The 24,304-nt window shown below is 29.9% G+C and overlaps 1 protein-coding gene across 1 annotated transcript in view; it reads right to left on the bottom strand.

Annotated features, from left to right (window-relative positions):
• Window positions 1-24,304, bottom strand: part of LOC148280148 (uncharacterized) — a 385,000-nt gene that overhangs the window by 191,608 nt on the left and 169,088 nt on the right. Inside the window, 1 exon segment of the mRNA XM_088228832.1 lies at window positions 677-824. Within this exon segment, the coding sequence (XP_088084958.1) occupies window positions 677-824 (148 nt within the window).

Here is a 24,304-nt window from a genome sequence, read left to right as displayed (position 1 = left end):
GAAACAAACAGTCGATAATGACATAGTAACATAAAAAAAATACAGTTTAAAGACAGACCAGCAAAGTTTCTAAATAAGAATCATACATATTTATTTTTCTTAATTACTTTAATTGTCATTATTATTACTTTTTTTTTTGAGACAAAAGAATTTTATTGTATTTAATATACTTATATTTTGTACCTTTTAAATAAAAATATTTAATTTTTTTTTGTTTTTAAAATTTTATTTGCACCCATTGTTTTATTATTTTTTTAATATCTAAATATGTTTTTTATACAAAACTGCTGTGTTATATATATATTATTTATGTAAAATAATACTTTTATATTTAATTTTTAAGTTTTTCACATTATATTGAAATGTTTATATTATTTTGAATATGTATCTTTTTAAGGTAAAAGGCACTACGTGTCGTGTATATTAATAAATATTATTAAATTGTGTTTCAATTAAAGGGTGTGTTAATTATGCCAAAGAAATAAAATAATGATATAAATAATTACATTTTCTGAAAAATTCATGTATAAAACATACGATAGTTTACGTATGTGCCATCAAATTGATAATATATCCATTGTTTTAATTGTTTAACCCTTGTAGATAAGCATATTGAATAAATATATATACATTCGGAATAGCATTTATACTTTTAAGAAGGTGTTTATTTAGTTACCTTGTACAGTTTATCTTTGTGGTACCAAACATCCTCTTCTTCCTCCATATTTTGACTGAAGGCTTGTGTAAGGTCGTCCCGTGAGCGCGACAGGATACGCCTCCTGGACACCATCTCGGCAGAGGCGGGAGATTCAAAAGGACCCAAACTGAAATCGAAGGACATAACAATAAGTCATTTGATATAAAAAAATGCGAAATGAATATTTTGACATACAGATACAATATTTTAAGAATGACTTCGAACTACTCATTAGATATTTTTTTTTTCCGTGAATCTATAGGTTTAAGATTTTGAAAAAATAAGGAGAGATATTTCGACTATTTATATTGTATCATTCTGTAAAGTCAAAGATATGTTAAGTATTTATGTCTTTGTTACAAAAACTAGCAGTGCCAGAGATAAATGCAATATATTAATAAAAATATATATTATTATGGCTAATCTCAGGTAAAAAAAACCTTTCATTGTTGTTGGTCCTGACACTTGAAATCTGAGACTGATTACTTTTCTTTCCTGTAATGTAAGATCATTAACGCTAATGATTTTAACTTTTAATTTTTACTTATTCATATGTCCATATACATACTACCTGCATCTACACAATGAATTATTGTTGTTTGTAATTTTTTACTAATAAATATAAATGTTAATGAAAGCAGAGAGAGAAGGGAGGACAGTAGGTTGGAGCCATACAATGTTTTCTCCCTTTTAAGTACTTTTTATTGTTTTTTTTTTGGTATAAAATTGTTTCCCTCTCCTTCTATATTCATTATAAATAAATGTGAAATCTGTAATTGGTTTTACTTTTTAAAATTGTTCTGTACGATTGGATAAAAAGATTTTGTGATTTCCCGAATAAATACATGTGATGTACGATTGCAGTGCTCTGCGTACCACTTGACGCAGATAGAGACATGATGATAGTTATTTTTATATTGACAGATATTATAATATATTATACGAATAACGTCTTTATAAAAACAATAAAGAACTTGCGACATTTACAGAACTTTGATTATTCTTTGTGGAAAGTACTCGTACATGGTCAGCACCGTGTGAAGGAACTGATATCAAGGTACTCGCAAAGGTTTGCTTTCGACCTAATAGAGCTCAGCCGAGATCAAATAAGGGTTATCACAACAGCCCTTACAGGGCACTGCGGATTGAACAAACACTTTTCTGGAACGAACCTTTTCAAAACTTATAGATGTAGGTTCTGAAATGCAGATAAAGAAACACCCATGCACATTATATGTGAATGTGATGCTTCACATCATAATAAAAGCCTCATATTCGGGGGACTATCTGTCAAACCTGAGGATATTAAAGAACTCGCCCCCTACCTGATAGCCCGATACTTTACGGATCTGGGCTTGGAGGAAGAGATTTAGCAAAATGAGAACTCTCGTCTTCCACACGGTAGCCAGGCTCTTTATAAACCTGGGCTTGGAGGGCGAGAACTATTCACGGGGACTTGTCACAATAGATCTTTACAGGTCGCAGTGACGTCAGGAGCTTAAAGCAAAGCACTGACCCCCCTTCTAAGAATAAGATTTTTTTTTGTAAAATTAACCTTAAAGTGTCTATAAAATGATTAAAAAAAATTGAAGAGTACAAGAATTTATGTGGTTTTAAACTTAATTAACTATAAAAACGTTTGCAAAATAATACTTTTATGAACTTGTAATCTTAACTTGTGGATACATTGGCGTTATAAAAAAAATGCCCTCAGGACAGTTAAAAATCACAGTATATTTTTAATTTATTTTTGTTAATCGTGTATTTAAATAATATTTTAATTAAACTTACACCGTTGGGACGAAAACACATGTTACACTGGTCTACATGAAAATCGGCCCTGACATCATTATTGCTAATTTTTACATAAAATGATCGTTTGAATCCGAATATGACACCCGTTTATCCTCATCTTCTACCGTTTTAGATGCAGCCCTCCCCACCTATTATTAACGCATTATGATAATTTGGAAGGATGAATTGGATTATTTTAGCCTTTAAATTTCTTCTGAAGGGCTAGAAGAGTGAAAACTAAATTATGAATTTTCGATTTTCAGCTAAAATAATCTTTTTGACTTCACCAAATCAAATTCATGATCAAACAATTATTATCAAAAAGTGATCAAAATAGGAAAGTGGGACTTTTCCCGAAAACGACGGGTGATGGGGAAAAACGAGGGTTATATTCGGATTTAGAAAGTCATTTTACTTAAGAATCAGCAAGAATTGTGTCAAGTTTCGAATTTGTTTTGTGTTATTAGAAAAACCGTATCAAAATGTTAAAAAAATCATCCAACTTGGTTGTATTAAAATTATTATACGTTTAAATTCAATATTTTTTTCTGACACATTCACCTTCCCTTGATTTTATTCAAATGCATAATGAATCGGCTTCGTTAAAACGATAAACGAATCACACAGCAAAACATAATGTTCACATAAACAATAAGAGGTTCGTTATCTTTCCCTCCGGAAGAGGTTGTCGGCTTGCGAATAGACTAGCCTCCTACAGTCTCAAAATACGAGTAACACTTAACAGTAACTGGCAGATATACGTACAGGTACGTCTGCCAAGGTAACTAATACTGCCATAGATTAGAGAAACCTACTCACATTTTTCACGGAAAATCGTAAAACCTTGCTGCTTTGCACCTACAATTGAACATCGTAATTTAAAAAAAACTAAAACGTGTGCAAAACAATACAATTTTATTCGTATTTTTTAACTTACTTTTTATATTTTGTTTGACATATAATGGTCATTTTGTGGGAGGTAATTGTAGGTTTTCATATCGACGCAGGACAGGAAAAGTTATCATGCGACATGTGGCAATTTTGCAGAAGAGACCATTAAAGAAAAATTTAATTTTGATCGGGGTGTGGTCCCGTGGATAGTGTCTCGGACTCACGGCTCAAAAGTCCGTGATTCGGATCCCACTCTACCCCAACTTATTCCCATTTTCTAATAGTGAGTTATTTACAACTTGTTGCAAATGGCCCTCAAAATTAAATATTTGGGTAAATCATAAGTAAGCAATATTTCTTGAAATTTAAAAAAAAAAATGTACTTAAAAACCCCGTATTTTTAATCTTAATTTAAATTATGTAGGAATCACGTCAAAATAATACGAGTGAATGAGATTTTATGTAAATTAAAAAAAAAAGTTTAATTAGCTCTTCTGTAAAGTTGCTCTTTCCAGTGAAGATATGTATTTTTTATTTAACTTTTCGTTAATTTTTTTTGTATGGTTCATTTAAATTAGCATACATTTTTTCAAACAAAATATTCAATTGTGCAATCAACAAACAAAATATGAATGTTTACTAGGTTCACTGACAAACACCAACACATTAATATAGGCCATTAAACATTCGACCGCACTGTTTATTGGCAAGCTTAGTGCCAAATGGCATTTTCTTCCAATCAACCGATAAAATAAAAGGTATTTTCATATAAGTTAAATTTTGTGAAAAAAATAGATGGGAAAATAGAACCAGCGATATGTGCATATAAATTAATTAATATCGATACTTGTCTACCATGCGAAGAACGAGATGAAGAAAGAAGAAAAGAGGAGAGATTAAGTAAGAGAAGATGTTTTTTCAGGCGTGATTTAAACAAAGCTACGGTTGAAACATCTTATAATTATTAGTATTGCATTTATATATTGGTATGTGTGTATGTAGGTATCAAGTCAGTTACCTTTGCAATTATTGGGTTTTAATACGTATATGCATAAAAGTTTTATATATTGTATCCACTATAAAAAAAACAAATTTATAAAATATTATATATGTCAACCGTTTTCGAAACACGACCATTCCTATTTCAAGGCTAAAAAAAACTTATTTTACTCAAGTTTACGAGTACAACTATTGATACTTAAAATACACAAAAAAATCATTTAAAATACAATTCCTTTAAATAATTTTAACTAAAGCCCCTTTCATTTTTTGTGTAATATTTGATATTTTCAATGTAACGCCTTTTTATTTTTTAGAAAAATCTAAAACAATCTTATATTTTTTCATGTTTCATGTAATGTAATTTTTAAACTTTTATTATTTTTAAATTTTTCTTTTTCTAGATTGTATTATATAAATATCGTACTGAATTTATTTCCATACCTTGTTTTATGTTATTTAATGATTTTTAAAACTCCTTCATACCCTTATAATTTGCCGTGTATCATAATTTTTATTCTGCTTTTGTAAATAATGTTATAGTTTGAAATATAAAAACGTCTGTAAGTAAATATTTTAATCTGTATGTCCCTAAATGAGTTTTTCGTAAAAACTCCTTAAGAATATTATACAAATTATTTTTAATATGTTTTCAATTTAAATAAAAAACAAAAATTGATCAATCTGATTTTAAAACTTAAAAAAAAAAGAGTAAGGCACTTAAAAATAGTTTTTACAGTGCTTTGTACTGTATAAGTATAACACACACAAATCATAAATTATAATGATGATCGTTGTTTTACGTTATGCGGCTTGTTAGTTTTATTTACTAGCAATCAGTTTCCAAACAGCGGCAGCGGTAAAAATAAGAGAACGTTTCGTGTAGTATTTTTTTTACGTAAACTCAAGTGCGGGTGTGTCCTTTCGAGTTTACAAAATGTAAACATAAATAATCTCCTCATACTTTTTGTGAACTGTGTTATTGATTCTAGTCAAATATTACAGAAGTTCTAGGAAAATGTATTGGGAAAATAATTTAATAGAAAATTAAAGAAAAAACTCACGTAAACCAAACAATTTAATAAAAGAGTGTTTCTTTACTAACCGTTAAAATTTACGATAAGTTTTGTAATAGGTAAATTTAAATAACGCGTTGTGTAATAACTTCCAAACTTGCATATGCTTCTGCGCTACTACATAAGACGAAATGTATTGAAATATTACGCATTCAAATATTTGCATAAAACCATTAGAAAATGTAATGAGAAGCTTTTTTTAATGCAAAAATTTATTGAAATAAATACTGTCGTTTTCTTATCCTTATCCTAATATAATGGTGCTTCATTCTTGTAGACGGGGTCAGTGCTAAATTTTAAGTTGCAAATTACTTGTACCTTGCTTTTGTTATATGGAAGGCTTTGCCGAATATTGATATACATATTTTGAAATTGTATTGAGTAGACTTCAACTTTCTTCCACCGAAGATAACAATAGTAAAAATAAATACAAAATCAGAATCAATAAATTGTCATTATAAATTATTGCATTATGATAAAAGTCAACAATGTTTGAGAAAATTATCATTATTACATTTATATAATATTTTTTTCAATCTTATCACTATCATTCTCTTCCAATGAATCAAATTGTATTCATTAAAGATACCCAATACAAAACAATAAGGAAAATTAATTAAATCTATTAAGAAAAAAGGAACAGTTACACGATCATAAGTAGTGATAAAAAAAAAATGTAACATTACATTCAAACCATAAGTACTGCAATTGTTGAGTTTGTAGATTGTGCTACAAATTGAGCATGAATAACGTAGTTTTTTTTATATAACAATTAGAAGCAAGAAACATTATAATATGTGGTGTGTTAGTGGTTTAAAACATGAAATATAACCTAAATTTTACCAATTCATCCAACACATTATGTACACAAGCTTCTATACAGTGATAAAATAATAAAGTAATCTTAAATACTTTTCGTTTCCGTCGTTCGTATATTATAATAATTATAATATATTATAGTGTATATGTATATTATAAATGTAGCTTTAAAACAGGTATTTTTGTATTTAGTGAAGCTGCTATGATAATTTTCTTGCAATTCAATTAGATGTCAAGTAATTATTTTGTTTTATTTTGTATTGCATGTATATACTTTTAATTTGTATGGTTTGCAATAAACGCCGTATTTCGGCACTGAACCAGAACCTGAGAAACGATCAAATATCGTGTTTTTTTTTTTTTAATAAAACACCTGTTATATTTCACTGTATATATTTCATATTGAACATTTTATAAAAACTTTATCCAAACGCACTAACCATAGCACAAATAGGCCGACGAAAGATGTTACCAAATTAAATTTATGAAAAAAGTTTCATGAAAATATGTATGTTAAAATGTCGAAGATTCTGTTCAATTAAACTATAAGTAATTAGCAACAATCCCTTGGATATTAGTTTAAATGGTATTTTAAGATAATAGTTTTTGGGATCAGTTTGAGCGAAAGACGATTACGACCAAGTCATTACCATAACCAGAGTTGGAAGTTCAGTGGCCTGTTAAATCAATAGAATTAGTGCCATGTCAAATGTTCTAGTATGTCCTTAATGCCATCTTAGTGATGAGTTCCGATTTTAAGAGTCACAAAAACTCATCATTCACTCACTCACCTTTCGGCACCTAATGATACACAGGGCACTGCATTGGTACACCAATCGCAGCGTATCTTGATCATTTTTGTTACATTAAGGTAAGATGATCAGTCTTACGCTTCAGGTACCATTCAAGGGCTATAAAATATTCTAGTGTAAAAACACCCTTTTAAATAAAGATTTCATATCAACCGCGTCGGGAATTGAACTCGAGACCTCTTGCATGGCAGGCTAACGCGCTGACCATTACACCGAAACCGAAAAAGTTTCACCATTTGTATGTCGCTATTTTTCATCAAGTATGTGGGTACCTACACCTTCTTAAAACCATATGTAGAATAACTAAAGATAGAAAATATATTAAGTGACTGACAGTGAAAAAAAGCGGTAAATACTAAAATTGACACTTACATTCGTTACCCAGCTTGACAGGTACTATAAAACTAAATTAGCATATTTTTGAACCCTCCTTTCATTCCTCATTCTATCTACACGCACCCTCGTCCTAATCCCGCCCATTTACTAAAAGTACAAAAATATTACTATTTTTTTTTTCGCTTTTTAATGTTATCATTACATTATGTTTATAATGTGAATATAATAAATGTTTTTGCTAACTTGTACAAATTGTGGAATCCTGTTTCTGGTTCAGAGCTCATTCAATATTTGTTCATGTCAACTTTAACTTTGTAGAACTGTCGGTTTTCTAAATAAAATAAAGTAAAAACAATTCGTTTTAAAAAATGAAAAAATATCATACATAATTAATCAATTTAATACTTGATTTCTATCGCTAAATAAATTTATTTGGCATTTGAAGGTATTTCATAATATTAAAATGTTTCTTTAGGCAGATTATCTTACAAATACCAAAATGAGTCCCTACATGTGAAAAATGATAAATTAGTATTCATTTATGCAACAATAACGGAAAATTAGCTTATTTTATTATCTTTGAGAGCGGGTAATTAATTCTACAAAAAACGACACATCTTAGGGTTATTCAACACAAGACAAAATGGAGGCTGACATGCTAGCGGTTTTATAAATCGTTAGATTGCGCAACAAGAAATTCAATTGTTAGCACTTCTTTTCTCGCATTATAAGGTTCACCCAACATAAAATGTGATAATATCAAGATTTGAGTGTTTACCATACTTATGAGACCAGATAATACACTTAAGTTACGGGAAATGAATTTTAGTTCGATACAATGCAGAAACGAGATAAAAATTATACGTTCACTATTGCAAAACCTTTCTTCTAGGTTTAGTGTATTTGGGTATAAAGCGTGATCAAAATGATTCATGATAATTTGACCGAGTTGACAGTTTTGCAACAATAATTACTCGGCGTAGTATCGAGCGTTTGCTCGAATTATTTATGCCCACAGATTGTGCAATCACATCGAAATACAAAACAGCCGTACGAAGTCATTATCAAACTAAAAGGACACAGAATTCCAATGTCTCAGTGACATAATAAATAAGTATTATATTCACAAATGGTTCTCGGGGGACTTAGTACTCCCACGTTAGTGCGAGCTCTTCCCAAAGAGGTAATATGACGTAATCGAAGATCTTTAATAACAGTTTGCACACTCTGCGGTTATTTCAGAATATAGTGTTGATTTGTCCAATTTACAGTTCTTTACACATTAAAAATATAACAGTGATCCACCTGTATAAAAGGACTGTAAAATTAATTTATTTTTAATTTTATATACTTTCAAGGTTATCTACCAATACTATGGACTATTTTTTACTATGGAAAACTTTGGTGAATCTTCAAAACAATTACAAAAAAATGTGATCTCACTAGAACCCGTAACAAACGCGCCAACTGCCAGTTTATTTGCCACTGCACACGGCGGCCGATGGATTACGAATGATTTATAATATTCCTGCAATTCTATCTGTATTTTAGAAGTTTCTTAACTATTGTTAGGTAAATATAAGGAGTAAATTGAACGAAGATTGACTACAATAAGGAACCATTATACGCCAACACATTGGCACGCGAAAACAATTAACTGCTCGATTTTCCGCCTTGCATAATCCACCGTAAACACACGTAACGTTAAAATATTAAATATGATTATGAGATTATTGTAAACACCTACACTCAATTATTACATGTTTTCTTCGTACTTAACTTTTATAATATGAATGGGTTAATGGTTCAAAGGTTTAGTACAAAGCAATAACAAAACATTTTCTCTATTTCGTAATCATTATCTTTTCTAAATATTTTAATCTGACGTATTGAGCGTAGAATTTTAAATAAGTTACCTTTTTATCATTTTTAATGCGACGGACAGTTTAATTAATTTGTTTTGTCGTTTTGTGGTCCAAACAAACTCCTTTTGAAGGGGATTTGATTGCGATATATTGAAATCTGGCAACTAGAATATATGTAAGTACGCCATATTCATACTGATTGATTTCTAAACCAATATTCTCATACATCCTATATAGATTTGTAAATACTTGAATATATCATATATTCAAATACGCGTATATAAAGCGCAGTTTTCTTTGAATTGTAAAAAGTTGTCAACATAAAAAAAATATTAAGCAAAAAAGTAACTGCTGCTTTTAAAGAGAATTATTACATAAAACGTGTTTCTATTATTTTAATAAATGAGATAAATATTCAATATTTTCAACGCAATATTGATGGGGGCGATTAGTAGTCATACTAGATCACATTTTATGTAAACTATAAGATACATATTGAGAATCTATACCGCAAAATTATTTTGAATAAGTCTTAAATTACCTCCAACAAAATACATATTGTATCAAAGAAATTTGTGCTACAAAAACGGAATTTCTTCTAAAATACTCGTATATGTATAAATAAAATGAATTTAAAATTGTCTTTTTTCTTAAACAGAGTTGAAGTACGACAAAAATAAGCTTGTTTTACGTTACGTATTCAAAACACAATTTTATTTTACTTTAAAACATCGTTCCTCTTCTTGCAAAGAGAATACGTGTGTTAAATGCACATAAATGCATGCTTAGCGCTTAAATACAAAATAGGTGTGCATGTAATTAATCGATGTCCCGTTAAAAACGGTATTTTTATGTAAACACAATCGTTTCAGTATTGAAAGATGTATTTTTAAATCGTGTAAAGTTCTCGATGACCATTAAGATGCCGAGAGCGTCGGCGTTAAGCAAACAAAATCAGGATATTTTATTTTGTTCGACTTCGTTACAAAATGGTGATGCAATTATGTCATGAGACATTTCGTAAGTTTGTCGACTTAAAATGCCGACAGTATCTGCACGATGTTTTACCATATGGAGAAGGTAATGACAAAATTAATTTAAGGTTGATTATATAATATAAGAATTGCGTGCATGCGTCTGGGAAATTTGTTGTCTCGCATAACATCAGAGGCGTTAGGTACTTTATCAATCGACGAATAAAATAATGCTCGAACATGGGTGATTATTATAGGTGCACAGTAATATTTGTGGCTTATTCACAAATAATATCCACAACATTATAATATGCCTACTGGGTTGATAGTGTTGTGGACTCGCGGATTAGACGACTAAGGCTCAAATTCTACTCTGACATAACTCGCATCCACTTTTCTACCATGAGTTATTTACGATTTTGAGGGAAAAACACATCGCAGCACCATTTGTAATATTATTATTTTTTTGCACCACAACAAGCCAAGAGGCCCAATTACAGTGGTGAATTACACCACGGAATACCCAGGCTTGAAAAAAATTACATATTAATTTTGGTGTTCTCACCGGGAATCGAACCCGGAACCTTCCGTGTGTGAGTCAAGCGTCTTGACCACTGCACTACAGAGGACGCCAAATGTGAACAATTCCACATTTAAATTGGAAGAATCCAATTATTTCATGAGCAAATAATGACTTAATATTAACTGTCGTTTTATTTGGGTTCACCGCTGCAATTTTCACGTGACATCTAGATTTAGAATCCGAGAATCGTAGCACGTTTAACGTGGGGGATAATCTTACACGCAGTCAAGAATAAGCTCTATAGTTTATCCTAGGCGATAATATCATATACCTACCCGAATCACCTTCATGTATGGAAAATGCCATCACACGAGTAAGTGGGTCAGTACAATGGCCTATTGTTTTCAAGTAGCTTTTTGGCAAAAAAAACAAGCAAAAATGTACAATTGGAAAGAGAAGAACAATGAGTGTCTTACCTTCGGCCAACTAACTGTGTTTGTGTTCAAAATCCACGCAATAAACGCAATTAGCTGCCGTTTGTAGCGGAGAAACGTTTCGTAATCCTTTGTTGATTTTATAGTATTAACACCAGTTATTCTGCAGTTAGAAGTAAAGGAATGTCTCGGAATGGTATCATTTCATGCGCAGTAATGCGATCTAATGTAACGCTACGGTGAAAATGGAAACTAGAAGCAAATGTTGTACGAACTTCATATTGCACTAATTTTATTTTTTATTTTTCAATCTTGAAAATGGGGCACTCATAAGCATATTCTTATGTATGCTCTAATAATAACAATGCACATATATTTCATTTACAAGTTATTAAATACATATTTAAGAAATTAAACCTTCTGCTTGAATTTTAATTATTTTTTTTCTTCATAAATGTTTTTCCCATTCCACAATATTTTTTAACAACCTTATACAGGGTGTTCTTTAAACCCTGTCACATCCGAAACTTTTTAGAACGACTTAAATCTTAAAAAATTAAATATAAAAAAACAAATGGCTGCTTACTTCTACCCAGCAGGGGAGAAACGAAGAGGGGGGAGAGCAATCATTTGTTTTTTAAAAAATATTTTACATCAAAATTTTTCTTCCTTCTAAATATATTTTTTAAATATGCTTATATGTCTTCTTGTCCATACTGATCATCGTGGTTTCGGATGTGACAGGGTTTAAAGAACGCCCTGTATAAAATTGAATTTTGTGACTTTGCCTTTTTTCTAAATGGGAGTATGATTTTTTCCTTTTTTCTTGTATTGTGATAATGAATATGTTGGCTATGATCACTTTTTTTCCAAAACTCTGTGTATTCAAAAAAAAAAATAAACAAACATTATCGTATTGTAAAATATCCTTTGCTTATATGTTAGTACTTTTTTTATTTTTTTTTATTTATTTACAATTTTAAAAAACCCGTTAGGGTTACATTAGAAATTTAATATTGTCTAGTCATTTTATGTCTCGTCTAGTCTAGTTAGTTCAGTCATCATGTGCTTTTTCAGATTGATTTTAAATTTGTCTCCATTAAAAGTTTTCAAGTAGTAAGGTAGGTCGTTGTAGTGTTTAAGTCCATTATGTAGTATTTTTGACTGTCCTGTGTTTGTCGTTGCTTTTTCAATATGATAGTGTTTTTGTTGTCTGGTGTTATATTTATGTATGTCAGCATTTTTGACTAATATTATGTCGTCGTCTTGTATGTTTCCCAGTGTTATTTTGTGCACAATTTTTAAGGTCTCAATTTTAGTCAAGTAGTTTATGTCAAACTGGTGTGTTTTTTTGTACAGTTCAGTCGTAGAGGTCAGGTAGGGTAGGTTGTATGTTAGTTTAAGAATTTTATTTTGTTGTCTTTGTATTCTTGTTATGTCTGTCTTGTTACCAGTTCCCCAGAAGGCGATCATGTAACTCAATTTACTTTTGACATAGGTTTCGTACATCATAATTTTTTCCTTTCTTGATATAAAATCTTTAATTTTGTAGAAGAGGCTATGCAGTGATGCCATTACTTTAGTGAGTCCGTTTAATTCATTTAACATCAAATTTACACTTGTGTATCTGTTTTTTTCAAAATGACATGCTGCTACAGAAGTTAATGTGTGGTTCAATAATTGTGTTACAAATAATTTTGCATGAATCCTTATCAACAAATCTTCTAATTCTTCCCAAAATTGAATTTTTTTTTGCAATCTTTTTCGTTACCATCTTAGCATTTTGATGAAATTTAAGTTTGGAATAACTAATAAAACAATATAAATATATGAGTAGGTAACATAAATACCAAGAGGCATCTAGAAGGCATTTTCACTATTAAAAAATTAAAACAATTGTAATGCGTAAGTAAACAATTCATTTTATTAATTTAAAATTATATATGTTAACATTCAAGTACATATTCATTAACCTATCGTGGCTTTTTAGGATGTTCGCGCGTTAAGCCATTATAATTAAAAACAACGAAAAAAAAAACTTTTTATAAATAATGATTACATATGATACAAAAATAAAATAGTTACATTGGAAATACAAACAAATATTGCACCTATGTTTTGTTAAACACTTTAACTGAACTTTAATGGATTCAATTTTTTTGATCTTATGATCAAGGACATAAAAGTTTTTATTAAATAATTTATGTATCCAATATAATAAAAAGACACCAGCCCTTTTTTTCTTCGAAAAAAAATGTTTAAAATTAAAATCAAAAGCAATAATTAAAAATTTCAAGGATGAAAGTGTAAATTATTTTAGCTTAGAAAATTTCGATTTATACTATAAATAAATACCTATCTAACTAAAGTTTTAACTTATAAATTCAATATAAATTTGATATTCAATGTGATTTGGTAATGTATCCAAAATATAACAAGTTTATTGGGTTATAATTCTACTTTATTTTTTATAAAATATACAAAGGGTATATTGTGACGCGTTTCGCCTTGTTAGGACATTTTCAAACAAACTAACTTAAATATTTACAAAGTTTCCTTATTTACTAAAAATAATTGCTATTTTATGTGTGTGGATTTCTATACAAGCCAAAATAAGTAGAGTAATTAAAATTCAATTAGGGTATACTGAGTATATTATAGGAATATTTAGAAGACCCTAAAATATTGCACGAATGATTGCGAAAATGAATTAATTTTGAAAGTATTTTTCAATACTCTTGTATGTAGAAGAATCATCTTAATTATTAGATACCTAATTAAGTCACTATTAGAAAAAAAAATTCTATGGGTCAATATTTTCAAAACAAAAATAATGCTTTATTCTTCCATATTTCTAAATCAATATGGAAAGCCGATTTCTGTATGCGAATGTTTATTGCGAAGTTGCGCTTTCACTGAACTCGCTTAACTTGTTGCATAAAGATATTAAGAGTTACTTACTCCTTTGCGGTACGACGCAGTGCATTAAAAATATTTATATAATTACATTAATAACAGCTATATGTATTCAACCAAATAATAGAACAAACAATATAGCACCAAGATGTGTGTCTGTGAATTCAAGATAAAATGTGTAGGTGATAAAACAGTTTGACTAACAAGTTGACCAAACATAACAAGTTCTTAGGTTAACATTTAGAAATTCAGGTACTCAAATTTCCTCTCAGGATCTTAATCATAGTCTTGGTTATTAAAGTACACAATATAAATATTAAACTAGTGTTCATATTGTTTCATTTACTATGCATTGTCCGCTGTCACTGTCCGGTTGCTCGTGTTATCATTATGCTTATTGAACATCAAACGTTAACATTGCGGCGAAACGGTTCTCGTCAAAGTTATGGAATAAAATCTCCATCGCACACGATCTTGGTAAAGATTCTTCCAATTAACACGAAAATATGTGTTTGTGCAAAAATAGATCATAAATTCAGACTGAATTTAATAGCATTTTTTATAACAGAGAAAGTACTATAAAATCGTCACGAAATTGCTACATTTCTTCAAAATAGTATGGAATCATTAGAAGGTAGACACGAATTTATCACGCTTGTATCACGATTCAATCAAATCCTTTCACTTTAATATACTGTTTTGATTAATCACATAACTGTTAAGATATCAATACTATATTACTGTGAATTATATTAATATAGGTATGAAATTTAATGGTATGCTATGTCCTTTAATGTTTTTTGAAGTCCGCATATCTTTATTTATAATTATTATTTTAACTGTTTCTGCCGTGACTTATATAACAAACGAGTATCTAACAAGACTGTCACAAAATGAAACATGTCTTTTTACCATTTTTATTTTGAAATTGTATTAAATATAATGTCCCCCTAAAATATTTTTTAAAAAAACAATTGAGTCTGTTGCAAGCGAAGTGAACGTTTTAAGTGAATATTTTGAAGGTGAAGTAAACTTATTACTGATATTACATTTCTGTAATCAATATAATCCAAAAACCTTTTTTTCCCTTTCTATAATTATCAAAAAAGTTTGGTTAAAAAAGGCAAAAAACTCACAGAGTTAAAACATTGAATTCAAAAGTTTTACCTCTTTGTCAGTTGGTTCATTTCACCTGCAATAGGCTCAATTAATTGTCGATATTTATTTTACATTATTATGTTTTACAATAACTCTATTACGTATAAGCATTTGAATTTTTTTTCTCCAGTCTTCAAGATAACACATATTATATCTTGACTGCATGAGGTCTTATTTAACTGTAAAGTAATAATGATAGAATTAATAAATTTGTTTGGTAAGATTTTTAATTCATTCAGTTTGTACTTTGAATGTTCGTTTTATGATGAAATGTAAATCCAATTAATACGTATATATTGATACGCTAAATCAATTCAAATTCGAGTTGGTACAGACCACCGTAATAAACGTTCTGTAACTACCTCACCTTTTGTAATATGCGCACATTCCGAGTACCTAAATATGTGTGGCGGCCATATCTCTCGCACGTCGTAAGTTATAAATACATATTTGTAATAATTTCTTAAAGAGTTCTTTAGAAATCGTAAGAGGAAATCCACAGCCAATTGCTGTGAAATCGTAAAATGAAATAAATATTTATTGATCGATTTCCGATTGTTAAACATGTATTGAAATTCAACGGATGTGACTGTAAAATATTCAATAAACACTTTACCTATTTATGTATCAATATTCAGAATAATAGATCAGTAATTTATATTCGCAAATTCCAGCACGCGATATTGTTGTTTGTAAAAGAAAATTAGCTGTAATCGGGAATAAATCGTAATATTTCACAAATCCCACGTGATCTTTTCTTAACTAACTATCGGAATAGTCTGAACAAATTCAGAACAATAATATGTATTTCTAAAATATCAAAAAATAACTTAAGATATAAAAACTTATGTTTTGTAAAATTCACCGTATTATAAGTATAATATAATAATCATTATTTGACCGTCTTCATAACTTGACTCGTGAGTTCAATGATTAATTCCTGCTTTAGTCACTCGTATACAGTTAAGAAGGTTGTACGAGTATCTCGGTAGTTTATAAAACTAATATTTTCAATTTAAGCCATACGCTTAGTAAACAAAAGGTAAAACTAACCGTAACCCTTCATAGATGTATCAATGATGAACAATTACAGTGAAAAATTCATTCAATTCATATCAATGGCATATGTTAGAAGAACGCGATTCATATAGATATAACACATAATTGTTAATGAAAGTGTAATTTAAAAATATTTTATCATTTCTTCTATTTGCGCCAAATGGTGAATATGCTATTGCATTAGCACACCAAATGCAGCAAATCTCGATATTTTTTTATTAAATGAAGGTTAGTAAGTCTTACGCTTTAAGGACTCTGAAAAAAGTGTGACACTTTTGTTGAATAAATATTTAATGTCAACCGTGTCGGGAATCGAACTCGGCTAAAGGTTGAGATTATTTTTAAAAATTATTTATTTATAAATCTAAAATTAATAATAAATCGTAACAAATAGTTAATATTTTAATACTAAATAAATAAAGAAAAATAAAATGCAGGTCGGTAGTAATACTTCCGCCCATGGTCGATTATTCATTCAGACTTCTTTTTAAGAATATTCCATCAAAAGCGAGTTTAAAACAGGGATGTTATTTTAAAATCGATTTGAAAATAATTGACCAATAAATTAAAATGAGGCGTGAAATATTTGAACAAGTATTCATTCCCTAATTTGCCATACCATATTTCGTGGGTATACTGGCAAAAAGCTTTAACTCTCAAATCCCTGTTTTGAGAAATCAAGCATTTAAGTTTTGTTCCAATTTTACTATTTTATAAATTATTTAAATATAGTAAGATGTTAAGTGCTCATTTAAGAACACGTTGAAAATTTTCCCGTTTCTTAATTTTATATTAAGTAAATATTTAGTTATATAAAACTTTTAGCTTGAATAAAATACCAGTATACGACTTAACCTTAAATTTATTTAAAAAACTACAGATATATGAATTTTAATATGACTTAGTGTATTTTGCTAGATTGTAGAGCGTTAAAAACACGTACAAAACTGCATCATTAAGTCAAATCCGCATATTTCCGAGTTAACGTTTTTTGCCAGTATACCCACGATTTGTTCCGTTTCTGTCTTACAATTTAACGGCATTGTTCTTATGTGAAACCCTTAATCTTGTTATTTGTATTTAAATACTATGATATGTCGTTTACTTATGTACGAAAGATTGTGATGGTTTCAATAAAACAATAATACAAATATTACAAATGTACAAAAATATCACGTTAATCTTGCAATTCAACAATACGGTTTGAGTATAGCGAAATACGATGCTTATTTAATGCTTTCATTAATTATCAGTATTTACGGTATCCCATAAAACTTAACGATGAAACTTTGAGTTTCATCGAAAGCATTACAACAACGACACAATACAAAGTCAGAATTTAAATACGATTATGAATCAGTCCAGAAGATCGTTTCTTATAGTACCTGAAGAACTTTGTAGTTATTGCATATATTATTGATAAAATGACAATGTAACTTCAAAGTCGTAATAAATAAATTACGATTTAAGCCTTAAATTTATGAATTTACATATTACCTATAATGTGCTTGTTAAACACGAAATTTGTAATCTGGACAGCAACTTGTTTACAAAGTAAAACAACAACAAACCATCACGCCGTTTCCCGCAGGGGTAAACATACAGCATATATGGTAAACCCTGTCACATTCAAAACCCCGATGATCGTTTTGAGCACGTAGATATATATTGGCATATTAAAAAAAGTGGTTTAAAAGCGTTTCGAAATAAAAAATAATAATTTGAAAAATCAAATGGTTGCTTTCTTCTGCCGGGGAAAAAGCAGAAGTGCGGAGGGAATAGCTAGCTCTGCTCTCGACAGAAGTCAGCAAACATTTGGTTTTTATAATGTTTTTTAAAAAATGCTTTTCAATTATTTTATATTATATTTAATATTCTAATATATAATCTAGCTTATACTGATCATTGTGGTTTTAGTAATAATAATAATTTTCGACAATTTTTATAGCGCCATTTTCGTAAGTAATCACTTCAAGGGCGCTGTAGATTATACTTAAATAAAAAAATAAGGTCTACCTACAGGCTAACTCTTAATTATTATTTACCAACAGACCAATTTTTCAAATCATGTAATACACACAATATGGTACTTCTAACAATTACATCTAAAAAGTAGCACTTTTAGTGTCAGGTAACGATTTCACAAAAAAAACAGTTTTTAATTTTTTTTAGCTGTGACAAGAGTTTACCATTCACGATGCATAGGATAACAACATACAGACTAAACTTTTTCTAAATTCATACATTACAAGCGCATAAAGTTTTATTATTATTCTTATAACACAAAATGTAAAAAAAAAAACATGTAAATCATTAAAACTCACGTGTATGGCATTAAATTTATTAGAGAATTCTTGATAATTAATTGTCGTATATTCAATTTATGTAATACTGACTTTAAATTGTGTAAGAAAAGGCTTCTAGACCGAGCAGTTGTGATAACACTGGCCAACATGATTTTTGTCTTACTAGTTTTTTGTGCCGTTTTCAAATATGTAATTGGAGTTTCTCCCTCACCCACAGAATTTCGTCCAAGCCATGGACAATACTCCTGGTTTCATGTGCCTCAAACAGAAGTTTCCTTAAATTAGTGATGTAAAAATTTAAGAGGAAATATTTGTGGGTCCACAAATAAGATCGTTTTCGGAATGTTCAAATGTCGTGCAGTTAAGAACTGAGAAAGTATATATGGAAACCTTGTGATGGGGATAACCGATATCGTCTTTGAATTCAGAATCACATAGTTTTCTTTCCGAGACAAAAATAAGGGTTTTTTTGTTGTCCGGTGCTATACGAGACTCCAATATGCAAACAGTTTAACATATAAAATTAATAAGAATAGAGTTTCATATTGCTCAAAACACATTTTTTGGGAACCGTATGATAAACTGTACTTAATTTTAAATCGGTATGATTCTGTTATTTTTTCAAGGTTTTGTCGTAACCCTGGATCCACATTTTATTATTGAGACTCTTCAATGTTCAGTATACGCGTTGGTGTCGACCATAATAATTATTAGCAGCAGCTATACGGTGTGCGGTACCAATCTGTAGGCCCGAGAGGTTACCAAACTGCGGAGCTATCTAGGCTGTGACGTAATTATTAAATATGCCACGCTTGTTAACACCTTGTGACCTCTAATGAGAAATTAAATAATATCATTTCGTCCATTCTAATCAACGCACACCTTTCAAATCAGCTGTTATACGCCTGTAGGATAATTGACGGTACTACAAAAGCAACGGTCAATTTAATTGAGACACTTAAGATGAAATTTCAATAAAAAGATATTACGCATACTCGTCGACATAAATTAAATATAAATCTTTAAATCTGCCCACTGATTTCTGCCTTTCGAATCTAATTCAATATGAAAACAAATACGGACAGATTGTTCAATCGAACGTGAAAATGTTATAATTGAATTCTAAACTGTATTTTTTCTACAAAAAAAAGCGTTTGTCAGTGAAAGTGCGTGAAAATTGATAAATAATGTTTTAATACAAAACGCAATTACTATAAAACAACTGAATTGTCCGTATCAATAAACAATTTTACCCTTTTTTCAGGTGTTTTTTATTCAACTTACCTACACAGCATAATAATTATTAAATTCTAATCTCATCTGATCGATTAAGTTTTGTGATTAAATAGTAATTTGACCGATAGTAAATTATCACATCTCGCTAAAGTAAATTGGACATGATTGGAAGCAGACCTTTGTGTTGAGACGGAGCCAAGTTCCACCCACTAATAACAAGATCCTTGTAAGGAGATCGAACCGAAGTGACGCCAGTTGTTGGTTGTCCTGCTAAAGTTCCCAGCTACAGGAATTACCTCCTACATTACGTATTACCTACATATCGTGACAAAGTATATGTCGACAACATGTGATGATCAAATTGATTTGAAGTTAATTATATAAATAAGCAGCAAAAAGCATAATATGCCACAATTTGAAATAATTAAATATGTTTATTTTAAAAGCGATAGGGAACATTTTATTTGACAAACCATAACGATGTTTCTCTGTAGGGGTAGACAGAGAGGATAGAATGACATTAATCTGTCTTTGCATACATTCCCCGCTTCCTCTTCATACATATATCTTCTCATGCAAGCACGCCGATTATTCCGACGTTCGACATGTGCATCTTCAAATATTTGTTGATTTATTACAGAAATAAAAGACGACTGATACTTTCATCTACAAATTTGAAATATCCAGTGACCGGTTTCATCGCTTTCGCGACTCCTTAATAAAGATACCAGTCTCGAAGATGTACGATTAAATTATTACTCGTCTTTTATTTCTAAAATAAATTACAGTAAACTTCCATCAAGAATATTCACTTACAAACTTGAATATTTATCAAGTATTTGTTAGATTTGGTCATGGCATGTCTTTTTCTGTCTTCCTCTATTTCTGCAACCATCAACATTCACATTGTAAATATTCTTAGCCGTTCTTTCACTGTCCATTCGCTCTACATGTCCAAACCAGCGTAGAGCTCCTTTCTTGATTTTATCGAGAACGCTTATCTCTGCCTTACATAATGTACGGATCTCAACATTTGTGCATCTATCGTACATAGTTTTACCACACATTCGCCTGAGAGATCGCATTTCAACTGCATTCAGCCTACTGTCATCCCTGTTTTTCCATAAGTCCATACTCCGCTCTCATACATCAAGGTCGGGACCGGGACTCCATTGTGAACTGCTAATTTTCCCTCTTGCGACAAACGATGATAAATTAATTATAATTGATATGTGGCATTCGTTTAAAATTAGCTAAATAAGTTTAATAAAAAAGGGTAATGACAAAAACCTTATGTGTTGCAAACTAAGTAAATAAGTACCTATATACTTAAAAATCTAAATTTATAATACCACATTATGCTGTTACAAGGGTTAACAATCTTAAAAAATACACATCAGAAATTAATTAGTAATTAAAATGAATAGTTACTTCATCAACTACATTTAATTATTACAACACGAAATGTGAGAGTATGCGGGAGCTTGAAATGTATTTTGAGAATCAAGACATCATTTTACAATTATAGTCGTTTTAGATTTAAACTGGTGAGAAGAGTTAAAGTTCCTTCAGCGGGCGATTCCATTTTACGATCAAACATCAATATTAATAATGTTACATTCAAATTGGGTAGAAAGATTGAAAGTGAAATGTATTTCAGGCAAAATACCGAGTGGAAGTTGCAAATGTCGTGCTTCGTGTATAACATACGGTGTGTTGCATTTTATGGTCACGATAAAAGTTATCTTTAATTTTTTCTTATAAATAACTAAATAACTAAATAGCACATAACACCATCCCGAATAAAATTTTACGATAAGTAATGGAGATAGTCGAATAAAAGGTTAAATTGTAAATATATCACTTCATTCATGTGTGCTGGTGTTTTACAATACTCTTTTTGCACATGAAATTAGAAAGATCAATTTTTTTTTATGGTGAGCTTAGAATTTTATAAACAAACTTTCGGCATATGTTATTGAGTGAGTATCGAAAATTTCTATCAGTGGTCAGGATGCTATATACATACATATAAAAACATGCAAACTATTATTTCCACCCACGCTATACAAACGTTGACGGATAAATACATGTTCTGATACTACACAATGTTTTTAAATTTCATTAAATGTCAACTGACGGCCTAATCGCTGTGTTTTTAAAGGTAATAGTCTAATAGCATCTTATTTCGACTTGGTCATAATATAACGGATCCTAGATAGTAAAAAATATGTAGGTATATTTAAAAACATATGTGTATTTTTGGGTTTTGAAATCAAATCTTCAAAAATTTAAATCTTTGTATTTGTTACATTGATAAACACTGTTGTACTTACGTACAAAATCATGTGTACAAAATGTAGTACCTGCTTAATATGTGTTTAAATCGGATGTAGAATAGTCCACCTCGTGGTGTAGTGGTTGGCTCGTTCGTCAACCATGATTGAGTTTGATTCTTGGAAAGGTTGGCGTGAAACATTTGTTTTTAAGGTTATTTTACCCTGAAGTATCTCATTGCCCTTGGACTGGAACGTAAGACGGATTATCTTACCTTCTTGTAACAGATAATTAATATACTCTGCATTTGATATACCGATTCAGTGCCTTTTGCACCACCGGATGCAGATAGGGACATGATGATGATGATGATTAGACTACATGTTTCTAATTGATGTATTCACATGGGAATATTATGTTCATATTTAGAATTAATAAATAAAGAATGAAATAATGAATGCAATGTTCTTAACTCTCCGTTTTTTACTTATATCAAATAAGTTTCAAATTATATTTTATTTTAAGTTGTAATAGTAATCAGTAATCAGATAAGCACCGTGGCGCATTTAATTAGACGGCCAACTGCGAAACTGGGTTTGCGGGTTCGATTACCGCCAGTTATGAGAAGAAAATAATTACTTTAAAAAAATCAATTGGTCTAGTTTCTGTGGTGTATTTTTCACAACATCCTTCCTTATTCTCTCTTTCTCACTCAGCCTTTAAAACTAAGGCTTAGTGGGTTATTCCTTTAATAAAAACAAAATAATCATGCGGTTATAATCCCAGCAGAATGCTCGAACGAGGTTTTTCTGTTATTTTAATTATTTAATACAAAAACACGTACGACTTTTGCTCAGAGAAATTTATTTTTTGTAGCCTTTAGGGTCGTAGATGAACACATTAAGTTCTTCAAAACGAAAGCCATTTTCAGAAGAAGTGTACAAGTTTGGATTTTGTCTAAGGAAAAAGACCATTGCAGGAGACTGCTGCGAGAAATTTACACATTTAATTTACACACTATTAAACGTGTTGTCCAGATTTTTATCGAAATGAATGTTTTGGTAATCTTTTTTAATTTCTATTTTTGGTATTGTTTAATAATATGCGTGAGTCCATTTTTAAATATTTATTATGTTCATTAACAATTCGAAATAATACGTAATATATAGAAATATCAATTTCCAAAAAGGGACTACTTATTTTGTATCAATTACCAATATAAATTATTATAATAGAAATTAAATTATTATGTTGTATTTCAACTCAACACAGAGTTCTTGACGTCATAGAGTTAAAAATACTTTTTTGTTTTTGTAATAAATGAATATGTATGAATAAATAAATAAATAAAAAATAATAAATAAAATAAAAATATATTTATTTTCAATTTTCCCTTTTTATTTTGTAGCAATTTTCTATAGTGGCAGCCCTGGTATGTAGGTATCTGGTCGATACTGTTTGAACTCGGCAGGTCATCTTCCCACCTGGACTAAACAAATACAAATATAAACATATTCAAATAATCTAAACTTGACCTTCGCGGAACGGAACTTTTATCTAAATTACAAATAACCACTTTACTACATAAACAAGAACGTTATCAATATTTGAATACTAGCGGTGATTGTGACGAGTAACGATTGTGAATGCAAATCATCATCACTCTCTCATACATACTGTATCGTGCAAGAAGCACTGCATCACTTCAAATGCCATTCTAGAAACTACGAAATATTGCAGTGTAAAAATAACGTATAAATAAATAGTTTGACAACCTTGCAGAAAATTTATCCAATGGCCTCTTGCAAATGTACTAATCATTAGACTATCAGGTAATTTATTTATTATAAGTAGTTAAACCAATTTGAGAAATTTGATACTGTTTGTATTAAAAAATAGAGATATGTACGGTGCATTCTAATGTTTAATCGTCTATTATTAATGTGTGAGTGCCTGTTGGTGAACCAAGTAAACACAACATTTTTGTTAGTGTTAGTACACCGATTTAAATGTTTTATATGAAAACTTTCTGCTACCCACATATAAGCGAAGGTTATCAAAGATATGAATGGACTGTGCGTAGATTTAAAAAAACATAATATGACAGTACGAATAAAATTAATTTATGAATT

This window comes from Micrasema longulum, unplaced genomic scaffold (assembly GCF_059751315.1).
Source record: "Micrasema longulum isolate JH-2025_06_02 unplaced genomic scaffold, ASM5975131v1 h1tg000611l, whole genome shotgun sequence".
Classification (NCBI taxonomy): domain Eukaryota; kingdom Metazoa; phylum Arthropoda; class Insecta; order Trichoptera; family Brachycentridae; genus Micrasema; species Micrasema longulum.
This window is presented reverse-complemented; position numbering and strand designations above follow the sequence as displayed.